The following is a 12827-nucleotide window of genomic DNA, read 5'->3' as shown; positions in this document are numbered from 1 at the left end:
TGATTAGCTGTGATTGGATGAGTGGGGGAATGGAAAAGTGGACATGCTTTCTTAGCACTGCAGTTTTGTTCTATTTATATGGAAGTTTGCTTATAATTTGACTTTCCCCTGAAGATGAATTTCCTGCTAGATATCCTGACAGTAGGTAGTTTCTGCAGTATATAGTGCTGGCTCATTGATACAAGCTCTTTAGTAATGAACAGTGGTTACTCCTGGTCATATACCTAATGACTGAAGTAAGAGTAGTTTTCTCCATAATGTGCACACTCTGTTGTACCTTCCCTTGCTCTGACAAGGCCCCATATATGACCAGGCGGTAGTGCCCTCACTTTTCCTTTTGTCAAGTTGCTGCAAAAATCCCTTTGTGTCACATAAATAGCTGACATGGGGGTTTGGTAGAGAGGAGACAAGGTATCAGCTGAGGAGGCAGGCAGCAGGGGGAGGCTTTTGGAGCAAGAGCTTGGCTCAGGAGTACTGCAGATGCCTTCCCCAGCTGTGAGGATCCTAAGGGTCCCAGGAAATGGAGCTCCCTCTGTAAACCCTGAGAGCTCCCAAAGGGGTGGAGTGGGGGAGGAGACAGGACATTGGGGGGGGGGAGCTATGCCGCTGAGGGTGTGGCTTCCACATATTGTTCCTAGACTATGGATTTGTCTTCACTGCAAACTTAACACAGGCTCAGTTGCGGGGTTTTCCCTTAACATGCTCCATGTTGACACATCCACATGTGTCACTCTATCAGTGCTTCATGATGAGGTAGCCACCACTCCTTGAGCTATAGTGCAGACCCCAAAGTAGCTATTAATGTGTACCGCTCCCCTGAGGTAGCTGCAGTGAAGACATATAGCCTTGGGAAGTCGCAACAATCAAGACATGGTGGTCTCCGATCCCTTCCCATAAATCCATTGACCAGAGGTGGATCATCAATCTGCCTCTGCTCAGCTCCTTCCTCCACTCTGCTCAGCTTCCTGCTTGCAGTTTCTCCAGCTTCACTCTTCTCCAGTGCTTGATACAGCAGAATAATGCCCCCTAACAAGGCTGTATCTCAGCGTGCAACCACATGACCATACGAACATATGTGAATCTTAGTGCAGCTTTGGGCCAGACCTTGGGATATGTGCCCAGATAGTTGTATTCCTTGTCACGACCAGATAGCAATAGCAATAGTGTCGAGGGGCATGGCAGCACAGTTTGGGGTCATGCTATTGCTATTAGGCTACCACAATAGCCTAACTGACCCTGTGATTGCTTACCCCCATGCTTAGCATGCAGTGAAGGCAGATGCTGTGCTCCGATGGTGGTAGGAGCTCCACAGGGCAACCCCCTTCTTCTAGGAACTTTCCTTTGCCTGGGTTTCAGATTAACAGCTGCCAGCCCCCTCTTGGAGCCTTTTCCCATCCAGGTATGACTCATCAGAAATATCCCACTACTTATTCCTGGCTGCTGCCACGTGTCCCCAGGAAAGATGGGAAGCATAGAGCTAGTTTATGGCAGCAGGCTAGGGGAGGGGAAATTGCATGATCTCTTTAGGGAAAGAAGGCTTGTAGGAGGGATTCTCTGCTGTGTTGGGCCTTGGTGTATACTTCAGCTTTAATGTGTTGCACAGTACAAAAGGTCTTGCTTGTTCTACTGATTAAAACACTATATAAGAGCTAGGTATTATCATCATCACTTGCCATTTCCAGTACTTTTGATCTTGAATATGGAACAGATCAAATTGCTGCTGTTAGGGTGAGGGATTGGTTTACCCAAAAAACACCTTTACATTTTTCTTCTCAGAAAGTTTTGAGCTGCCTCTGTGTATTCTTCATAATGTACCACATGCAACTATTCCTTGGGAAGTGATACCACCACTTTGGACAGTCAAGATTTTCTGTGTAAGAACTGAATATGTTTCCTATACTGCCAAGAATGTGTATGTATATATATATAAAAAGACATAAGATTGTAACTTTTGAGCAAGCCACTTTCTTTAACCATTTGAAATGTTCTGTTTTTGAAGTTCTCTTTTAATATATTAGACACTTGTCTTATACTGTGTACTTCTTTGTATTAGCTGTATACTATATTCTTCCTTTCTCTCATTAAAACCTGTTCTTCTCATCCGTCTTCTGTGCTGCTTTCGTTACTAATATCTCCAACGTGATCCTGGACTGGCCCAGAGTTTAAATGCCAGTTTTTCATACATATAAGCCCTATATGTAACAAGGATCATGTTTGCAGTCTGTAATATTGTCGTAGTTAAGATACTGTACTAGGGCTGTATAATATTACTTTAGTACAACTAATCCAGTTATTACAAAAATGATTAAAGGTCTAAAAAACATTACCTATGATGGAAGATTGAAAAAAATTGGGTTTGTTTAGTCTGGAAAAGAGAAGAATGAGAGGGAACATAACAGTTTCTTCAAGTATGTAAAAGGTTGCTACAAGGAGGAGGGAGAAGAATTGTTTTTCTTAACCTCTGAGGATAGGACAAGAAGCAATGGGCTTAAATTATAGCAAGGGACGTTTAGGTTGGACATTAGGAAAAACTTCCTAACTGTCAGGGTGGTTAAGCACTGGAATAAATTGTCTAGGGAGGTTGTGGAATCTCCATCATTTTTTAAGAGCAGGTTGGACAAATGCCTGTCAGGAATGTCCTGCCACAAGTGCAGGGGATTGGACTAGATGACTTCTCAAGGTCCCTTCCAGTTCTGTGATTCTATGATTCTATTTAAGTGTTGACAAAGTACTCACTGTACACACATTGGACAAGATACAGAAGAAAATCCCTTTCTGGAGGAGCTACAGTCTAAGTAGATGGATGATGTACAATAAAATGTAGATGAAACCCAGAAGAAGGTTCTGTCTTACAGCAATTTTGTCTTTAGTCTCAAGGGTAGGCAGCAGCATTTTTACTGATGTGCGTTAGTACTTCTAGGCTTTATGGGAGAAACAAATTGTGGAGTGGGATTTGGAAAAGGAAAGGTGGACACGTTGTGGGATAAGAAGGGAGTTCCAGGCATAGGTGACTGTGGAAGAAGGCATGAGCATGAGAGAGAGACACTAAGGGAGTGATGAGGTGGAGGTAAGTGATCAAAAATGAGAGCAGAGATTGAGGTGGGGGAAGAGTTATGCTAACTCTTGAGAAGGAGGACAGAGAACTCCATATGGAAGATGAGAGGAAGCCAATAAAAGGATTGGTCTGAGCAGCAGGCAGGAAAGAGATTCTCTGTAGTGTGAATCCGCACTTCCATTAAACTTGGAAATGTTGGTTTTTTTCTGGCTTTTGCCTGACTCAAAGGCGGAAAAGAAGTTATTTTCTTCTTCCTCTCTCCCTACATCACAATCTGACTGTTAGAACATGCTACAGACATACTTAGTGAACCACACCTCAATCTTCTGCTTCTGAGCTCTGAAGCAGAGATTTCCACAGCAGTTGTCTCTGAGGGCTCTTTTCGTTAGGAATTTTTGCCAATTTTCCCTTTCCTTCCAGCTTGCTCTGCCTGGCAGGAAAATGTCCTCGGGGTAACACACTGAGGTAGGCTAGGAATCCCTCAGCAATAGATTTCCCAGCAGTTGTAAGGGTACAGCCATCCTCATCATCAAAGGTTTCCTGTTCCTGTGTTTGGCATCAAACTTAGAGGAGATTCTTCAGAAGACCCATCCAGACAGGGAAGCTCTGCCATATGAGGCCAATCTTCCCTTGGGAGGTAGAAAGGAAAGGCTCAAGATTTCTTCCAGTCCAAGAATTTCTTGGCTAGTACCACTTCTGACAGATGGGTCTTGAGATGTTCAGTCAAGACCTCCTCATATACTTTAAACATCCTCCTCTTCTACTTCTTTTTTCTTATGCATTCTCTGCCCCAAGCCCATGTGAAAAGACCAGGGTCCCTGCACTTTAGCAAATCTTCTTTGTCTCAGAGCAATAATCCTGGCCCCTTCGAGAGAGGTTCTGGTTTCCAGACCAGATCCTCTGCAAAGATAGAAAGGTCTGGAGCTCCCATTCCATTTCTGTCCACCTTCAACCACTCTGTGTTTCAGGATAGTGGCTTTAGCTCTGCTGAGCCAAAAACTATCCCCTCTTCTCTCTTCCCCCGGAAGATTTCTTAGCCTCCATAAATTTCAGTGGGACTTTTAGCTTCATGTTCCAATACCTCCCTGCCACCAAAGGTTCTGACATTTTGTGATTGTGAACTTCCATCATTGGTTCCAGCCAGTGCTCTTCAGCTTAACATCTGTTCCACTGGTGTTCATGATGTTGATGGTCATCCTGTCTAGGATAAGAGGACACCCAGATCTATCACAGCCTGAATGATCTACTGCTGAAGTTGCAATCCCATGAGATAAGAGCTTGCCATGCTTCCTAAATCCATCCAGTTCCTGGAACCTTATGGATTCATAGCGAGCCATCAGAAAAGCTCCTTCATTCCAGTTTGGGTATGCTTACATGTAGGGTGGGTCTATTCAAGTGAGCCTGGACCTTGTGGGATTAACCAAGAAGAAAATCCAAACAAATTGAAACCTTCATCAAGTAGTTTTTCAGCACCCTCAAGGTATCAGCACACCAACCACCAGGGTCTTCAGTTGATTGAATGATTCCCCTGGGGAGTACTCCGCCTCCACCCGTTCACAATTTTCTGATCAGGCACTGCATCTACCAAACTCAGGATATGGGCTGATCTATAGTGGTGGCACCAACCCTGTCATCTTTCCAACGGCAAACCCTGGGCTAAAGATTCTGCACCATCACCAACACCAGCCTGGATGGATGGGGAGCTCAGATGAGACCTCACATGGCACAGGGCAGATGGTTATCCTGGGAAAGCCAGCTTGGCATTAGCCTCTTTGGAGTTGTAGGCAGTGAGGCATTGAAGTGTTGCCCTCCTCCCAAGGGTCCCAGCAGGAATTGTAGCCATTCACATGGAAAACAGAACCATCATGGCTTCTCTCACCCACCACAACAGAGCAAAATGCTGGAGAGAGACACCAGAACACCTGGGTATATTCCTTGGAGTTATACACAATTGTGGTAACACCAGCAGTCAGGCTGAGTAGCTCAACCATCATGAGATGGACATGGTAAACAATCAAGTTTCCAACCAGATTGCACGAAGATGTTTATTTTCACAAGCAAACCTGTTTGCAACCCAATGATTAGTAATAATAGGAAGATAACAAAATTATGCACCTGGCATTAGTATCTACAGGCTTGGAGAGTGGACACTATCATTCTTCTTGCCGGGTCTCTGGGATTATTCCTTTGCTGTCAGATGCAAGGTGCCCAGAAACATGAGCCAGGATCACATTTCAGTAATTTTGGCCACCCCTTATTGACCCAAGCTTCCTTGGTTTTCCCAAACTGATTCACAAGTCAGGGTTCAAGTTGTGGATACTGCCAATGTTTTGGGACCTCGACCCACCCAGATTTGCAGCATCTGAAACTTGTACCATGGAACCTTAAGGCTCATGTGTCCCTGAACATGGTTATTCTCAAAAGTTAGATGACTTCCTTTTCAAATCCAGAAAGCTTTCTCCCTGCTGATCTTACAAGGGCATGAAGAGGTAGGCAAACATCCTGCTATTGTCCACAAAGGACACGTTAGACTTCCCAATAGATGACTTTCATAAGGGTCTGAACTCTAGTTTCTTGGAAGTGAAAGTCTCAGCCCTGAGAGACATACATCCCATCCATTCCATCTCTTGCCTACTGCTTCATCCACTATCTCCTGCTTTCTGAAAGCAACAGCACTTCAGAGATCCCTGATCCGATAAGGAGTGGAACTTCAGTCTAGTAGTACAAGCTCTTGCTAAATCACCTTCTTGATCCACTGAGGGAAGTGTCTTCCTAGTTTCACATTCTAAAATTTGCCTTCTTTTTGGCCATCAGCTCAGAAAATTTAGAGAACTTGGGGCCTTTTTCATCATCCAGCTTTATTTTTCTTTTTCAGATAAAATAGTTCTGAGGCAAGTCCCCAATATTGGCTATGGCTACACCAGAGAGCTTACAGCAGCACAGCTGCACCAATGCAGCTGTGCCACTGTAAGTTGTCTAGTGCAGCCGCTCTAAGCTACCGGGAGATTGCTCCCCAGTCAACTTAATTAATCCACCCCCAACTAGCAGTGGGAGACACTCTCCTGCTGACCATAGCACTATCCACACCGGCGCTTAGGTCTGTGTAACTTATGTCGCTCAGGGGAGTGGCTTATCCACACCCCTGAGTGACATAACTAGTAGTGTAGACATAGCCTTCGTTTCCAAGAGAAGTTTAGCCTTCCATATAAACCAGTCAGTTCCTTGCCCTCCTTTGATCCTAAATCTTCCCACACCCTAGAAAAACAATTAAACATTTTAGGCTTGGTCCAGGTGGTAATGTTCTACTGTGTAGAAAGCCAGATGTATTGGTGTTATATGGGGGATATAGGAAGGGGTGCAAAACATCAAAACTTCTGTATCTGGGTAGATTAAGTCAACTGTCTTATTGAGATCCTCCTGAAGACAAAGGATCCATAGGTACAGCTACTTTATGGACAGGGAAACACAGCCCTGTATAAAGTGGTTTACTGAGCAGCTACAAAACTGACTTGCTTCTTTTATGCCTCCTTCAATCATCCTTTAGTGCTCCCTCTTTAAGACCCTCCCCCTTTTTTTTTCTTAAAGAAATATGTCCACAGTCAGCTTGATATTATGTTACCGTGGTGGATGTTTTCCCTCTCTGGATTGTTGGACGTTCTTTACCGTTTGCTGCTTCCCAACAGCTACCAGTCCAAGGGAGCAGTAGAGTCCCATGACAGAGAAGGATAAAATTAATTTATTTACATATGATTTTGCCTCCTTTGAATTGGAATCATACACCAGGTTTATGATGTTTGGCAACTTGTGAATGTTTTGCCATGTGGAGATAGTAATCATCCTATTCAGACTTTCTGGTGTGGGAGAGAGGCTGTTGCAAATCTGGTTTTATTTCACACTTTGTGAGGAGAGGGGAAGCACATTCAGCCTGATTTTTTCAAGAGCTAATCTTTGTAGTTTCTAGCTTTTTTTCATTCTTCTTAGCTATGGCAACCTAACCTGGGAAGCCATTTACCAGGCATGCTACTAGAGGATGCTAACAGGCAGACCAACCTAGCAGGGAGAGAACGAACCTTTTGCCTCCCTGTAAGATAAATAAATTTTTAATTTTTAGCCACAGTGTTCTGAATAGACTGGAATGGGGAGCAAGGTGAAAGGTCAGAGAGGAAACGGATGCAGTAGCTGAGGCAGAAGATGTGCAAAGCGTAGAGGGGCGTTTTAGTGATGGAAACAGACACGAGGAAGTACTAGATTCTTGACATGGCGGAGAGAGAACCAGTTTGGATTGGGCACTTCCTGGAAGTTGAGGGAGACAGGAACTGAAAAAATTATATGGAGGTCATGAGCCTGGATCACGGTGATGATGCAACAGCAATGGACGGGGGTGCAAGAGGAGACCTTATTGGGGAGAGGTATTTACTAAGGTAGAGAAGAGAGCTCAGACACTCCATGTAACTGTTGGATAACCTACAGAGAGGCAAACTGTTGGCTCTGGTAGCTGTATTAATTACATAAATACGTGCACACAGCCCTCCGGCTGCTCTAAACCTAGTGACGCACACAGAGCTTCCTTTTCCACAGCTTGATCATCGTTTCAGAGATAACGCTGATTTGTGTGGCAAAGATGCTGATTAGTTAAGTTCAAATAAAGAAAACAGCATTAGCACGAGCAGGCAGTTCTGGAAAAGGCACCCCTTCTGTACTCTCACACCACTACCATTCCATCCCCTGCATTTTTCTCCAGCTCTTTGGGTAAAATCTCTTGCTAATTTAACATTCAATACATTCTCTCTTTGGGAAATGGAGGTATTGGGGAGGGACACTTATCTATCTTGGGCATGGAATTGTGATCTCATAGGTCATTTCTATCTCTAACAATTTCTGTCTCTTCTCTTCCATGCTAATTAGTTATGTACAATAGGTCCATTTTGGGTGTGCAACCCAAGTTTCAGATATTAATCCAAAGGGTATCTGAAATATCTTGACCTCTTGGATCTATGTATTAAAAGCTTAAAAGAACAATTCCCTGCATTGTTTCTAGTAGCTTCTGCTTCTTTTTGGGATGGAAACACTAAAACAACAGCCTGTGACCTGGTATTTTGCTTCCATTCCTGCCCGGCACTTAGAAACAACTGACCCATGCAAAAACTGGGGGCAGAGGGGAGAGGTTGTGAGGAGAAATGCAGAGTTCCAAAAAGTTCAGCTTGAGTTTGGGTGGAGAATGTCTGCAATCTGCCTGGATCAGTTTGCTCATTCCTAATACTAACCCCCACTGGTGTCACAGATTGTTCGTCTGATCTTCCCTACTGTAGAAACTGAGTGTGGGACATGATCCTCTCCACTTCACACCACGGAGGGGATTAACAGTCAAAATCCCACTCCTGTGGGCCCAAAGATTTGAGAGGGAGACAAAAGAGAGTTAACATGGCATATGCACTCTTTTCCTGCACCATTGGGAATCCACAGGTTATGGAGGTGGGGTAGCTAAGAGGGGAACAGCTGGGCATCATCCCTTGGCAAACCCACAAAGTATCCTGTGCAACTTTCCCCTCCCACAGGTTCTTCCAGGAGTTGGATTAATTCCGATCATGGACAGTCAAGCCCCTAGTAAGCTGTGTCTGTGTTAGGATTTTTCTAAAAATGCCTCACCCTTGCACTATTGTAAGTGGCAGCAACACTGGGAGCTCAAAATATAGATCAGCCACCACTACTCTGACAAATATGTCAACTGATCATGCTCAGAGCTGGTCTAGATGACATCACAGCAGCAACCTGTCCATGCTAGCACTACTTTTCCCAGAGTGAGATTTTCAAAAGTACTCAGCCTTGCAAAAGCACAGTCAGTAATGGAGCACTTCGTCAAGAACATCTTTTGCAATTCAAATATCATTATAAGTAGAGAGACAAAGCTGAGGATACACAATGCTTTGGTAGTGAATCATCCTGATTTATGAGACTGAAACATGGCCCCTCACTGTCGAGATAGAAAAGAAGTTGGACAAGAGAAGAAGTTGGACACCATTCAGATAAAGCATCTCTGTGTGATTGAAAACATCAAATGGTTTCCATTCAGGTTGAATTAAGAGATCAGTGTTCTAACTAAACAGGTCCCATTCTCTCAAATGGTCGCCCAGCACTCTCCAAGATGGTATGGTCATTTGCTCCAAATGCCTACCAACTTCCCTGTGAGAATCATCACTTCGTCCATATGAAAGCAGGATAGAAAAATCCACACACATACCCCCGACCTAAAACATGATGGGTGGATGGCATCAACAGACACCTGTCTCCTACAGGCATTCTACCTTGCCATGCACCAGTTTGGGTTCAGGACAGGACAGCATGGATGCACATAATATGTTTGGTGACCTCTACCCTGCCCAGATAGCAAGAGAACTAACTAAGGCTACGTCTACAGTAGCACTTCCGTCGCTCAGGGGTGTGAAAAAAACACACCCCGAATGACGTAAGTTACACTGACAGACGTGCCAGTGTGAACAGTGCTGTGTCAGCAGGAGAGCATCTTCCACTGACATAGCTACTGCCGCTCGTTGGGGTTGATTTAATAATGTCAGTGGGAGAGCTCTCTCCCGCCGGCATAGAGCAGCTACATAAGAGATCTGACAGCAGCACAGCTCTCTAGTGTAGGCATGGGCCAGCCTAAATTGCTGTTTGCCTAACTCTGCTCCTATTGAAGTCAGTGGGAGTTCACCATTGACTTCAATGGAAGCGGAGTCAGGCCCTGAGTGCTTTTGAAAACATACGATTAATTATCTGCCGTATCTTAGCCCTAACCTCTCTCTTCTTCCAGTATGTGTTCTGGCTGTTCACATGTGAAGTGACAAGTGTACATCACTGAAAATATGACCCTAACCAGACTGGTGGCTATTTTCTACCATTTTGCAGTTCAATTCAATGAGATTTTATTGGCATGACAAGCTAAAAGTGTGTTAAAAAAGACAGATTCCTCTGGTATCTGTCAGAGGTAGCTAAAATTTTCCCAGCAAAGGGCTGTACGCTGTATCTGGGGCAATATCTCAGGTCCTTTTGCCATTACTGCCGAATGGTTAATTCTAGGGTGCTGTTTCCAAGCTGTTAACACAAGAATGAACTAGACAATGACCACACAGTATAATAGAGGTTAGCCGACGATGGAGTCTACTGGCATTTGTATTTGTGCCTAGCACATTGGGGTTCTGATTGGACTCTAGCCTTTTGGGCACAATTGCTATAATAAGAATGAGAGGTTTCCGAGGGGCTGCATATTAATGTATATTGCAAAAAAAAAATGGCCATTGGTTTTGCTTCTGTTCCTACTTCGCTCTCTGCCTTTTTCAGGGGGAGCTTTGGTAGTTTCTGTAGAATCACTGGCAGTCTTTCTGAGTTTGCTTTAACTCATCATAGTGCTCCCCAGGCTATGTGCTCAGTGCACTGCTGGGAAAAATTTAACCCTGGGCTGCTATTCTCTGATCTGTGCTTCTAAAACATATTTGTGGTTATTAACTGTAAGTGACAAAAAAGTAAGTTGCTAAGAGACTTTCTGGATTTAAAGTAATTTGTCTTATATTTTGTCTTTTAATTTCCATGCATAGTTCCAAAAAGGCAAACCTGGCATACCTTAAAAAGGCCAAGTTCAGCTCAGGTTGGCTACAAAGAGGAATGGCAGAACTGGCCTGAACCTGCACCTAGCTCCCAGATACAAGGCAATAGCAGAATTTGCTAAAAATGATTCTGCAGCCTGCATGAGGTGAGAAGTAAACAATCCTATCTGTAGTACTATGACAACAGCCAATATGTCAATGTGTCATAAATAGCAGCCCTTTGATATTGAAAATACTGCCTATGTTGTTTTGGATTGCAACAAATTAAATGTAAAAAACTGGACAGAGGGAGCAAAGCTTCCCAGAAGGAGGTGATTAGATACAGAAAAAGCAAAATACCTGAATCTGAAATCGTTGGGTAGACAGTAGCCCATATGGTAATCACTCCTGGTCTTTGCTATTTGTTTTTGAAGGTCTTTAGCTGACTTGCTATATCCATTGAAAATATAATTGGCAAAGAGCAGCTTTCCTTGAATGTACATCTGCCAAGGAACATAGAAAAAGAAAAGAATATTAAAATAGAAACAGCCACCTGTTGTTTTAAATGAGGAAATTAGGTTGAAGAACTGACAGGAATGACTCTGAAATAGCCTAGCTATTTACATGAATTGCTGCCTTGAGCTTTGGCCTTTCATTATTTTATTAAAAAGTGTCATACTTCTGAAGTGTCTCAAAGCACTTCATTCCTCTGCATACAGGACAACATTCTGTATGGTGCTTCATGAACTAACAAACAACACAGCTACCTGCCCTGAGGACTTTACAATCTAGATTAGGTAAGGCATGATATGGCATAAGGAAAGTAGTGTGAATGGGAGGGAAACTGGCAGAATATTCTGTAATGAGGGTACTTTAGTTTTGCATTGTACCCATTTTCTAGTTCAGTGTTTTAATAAATGTTTTTAGAGCGAACAGGAATGGGAAATTGTGGTACCTCTTCCCCAACCCTTTACAAACATTAATGAAACCTCATACTACACTCATCAGATAAGTATTATACCCCATTTTAAAGATAGGTAAACTGGGATTCAGAGAGGTAAGTGACTTGACGAAGGTCACACATTGAGCGCTTTAGATTTGCAGGCTTTAGATGGCACTGTTTCTGTTTGACAGACACACTTCAGATCTAAAGCCAGATCCAGGCATAAACTAAGTCTTTTGTAATCATCTCTCCCTGACAACTAATCCAGGAGAATAAAGATAATTAGAGCTGTTAAAAAAGAAAAAATATAGTATTATTTTGCAAAAATATTCAAAATGTTGTACTTGTTTTTCATTATGAAATATTCTGAGATGAAGCATTTTTAATATTTTTGCAACTTTTGATAATGTTTTCAATAAAATATTAAAAAGTGTTATGAAAATGATTATTGACAATTTGCATTTACCAAAAGCTGTGTTTTTCAGCATTTATTGAAAATCCTGATTTTTGGTAAATGAAAAATACTGATAACATTTTCATTAATGTTTTCAATTAAAAGAGAGGCACCAATTTTCTTTAAAAAGTGAAATTACATATATATAAAATGTAATGTATATTTGTTTCCAAGTTTTATATATAGATAAAAAATTTCACACAAATATTTGTTTGCAAATACGTAGACCACAATTTACAAACCAATATTTTTGTAAAAAGGCTATTTTTCTTTGAAAAATCTTGGTTAGAAATTTTTTGATTGGTTCCGATAATAATTCTTTGCCTTTAACATCTTTCATCCAAGTATCTCAAAGTGTTTTACATAGGAAGGGAAGTATTATCCCAGTTTTGCCAATGGGAAATTATGGCACAGAGTAATTCATTGACTTGCTCAAAGTATGAGAGCAAATCAGAGCTAAAGAGGAGAATAACTGCCTCAGTTTCTCAGTACTGACCGTCCTACAGGTTGGCAAGCACCAAATATTGGTAAGATCTTAATGATGGTGCTTAGTATTTCAGTCCATGTGTGAGACACTGCCTTGAAAATCAAGTTTGCATCACCAAAACCATGTTGTGTGGCACCATCTGTACTAGATCCTGGTTGACAGAACTATTTTACTATTTGCTGCTAACTGCCTACTCTACATTCCCCAGGTAACAAAAACTCCATGTATAATAGTTTGCTGTATGAATAGGAGTTTGCCCCTGTGTACTATATGCAAGGGAAGCAGAAGGAATTGGTTTTAATATTTTAACA

The 12827-nt window shown here is 42.5% G+C and overlaps 1 protein-coding gene across 1 annotated transcript in view; it reads right to left on the bottom strand.

Moving 5' to 3' along the window:
* The window catches only part of LOC115644325, a 64172-nt gene that overhangs the window by 8478 nt on the left and 42867 nt on the right, over positions 1-12827 (bottom strand). The window contains exon 11 of the mRNA XM_030548519.1: positions 10993-11135. Within this exon, the coding sequence (XP_030404379.1) occupies positions 10993-11135 (143 nt within the window). The remainder of the gene's footprint in view (positions 1-10992; positions 11136-12827) is intronic.

Source organism: Gopherus evgoodei, chromosome 1 (genome assembly GCF_007399415.2).
Source record: "Gopherus evgoodei ecotype Sinaloan lineage chromosome 1, rGopEvg1_v1.p, whole genome shotgun sequence".
Classification (NCBI taxonomy): Eukaryota; Metazoa; Chordata; order Testudines; family Testudinidae; genus Gopherus; species Gopherus evgoodei.
The sequence above is the reverse complement of the archived record's forward strand: the minus strand, read 5'-3'. Positions and strand labels throughout refer to the sequence as shown.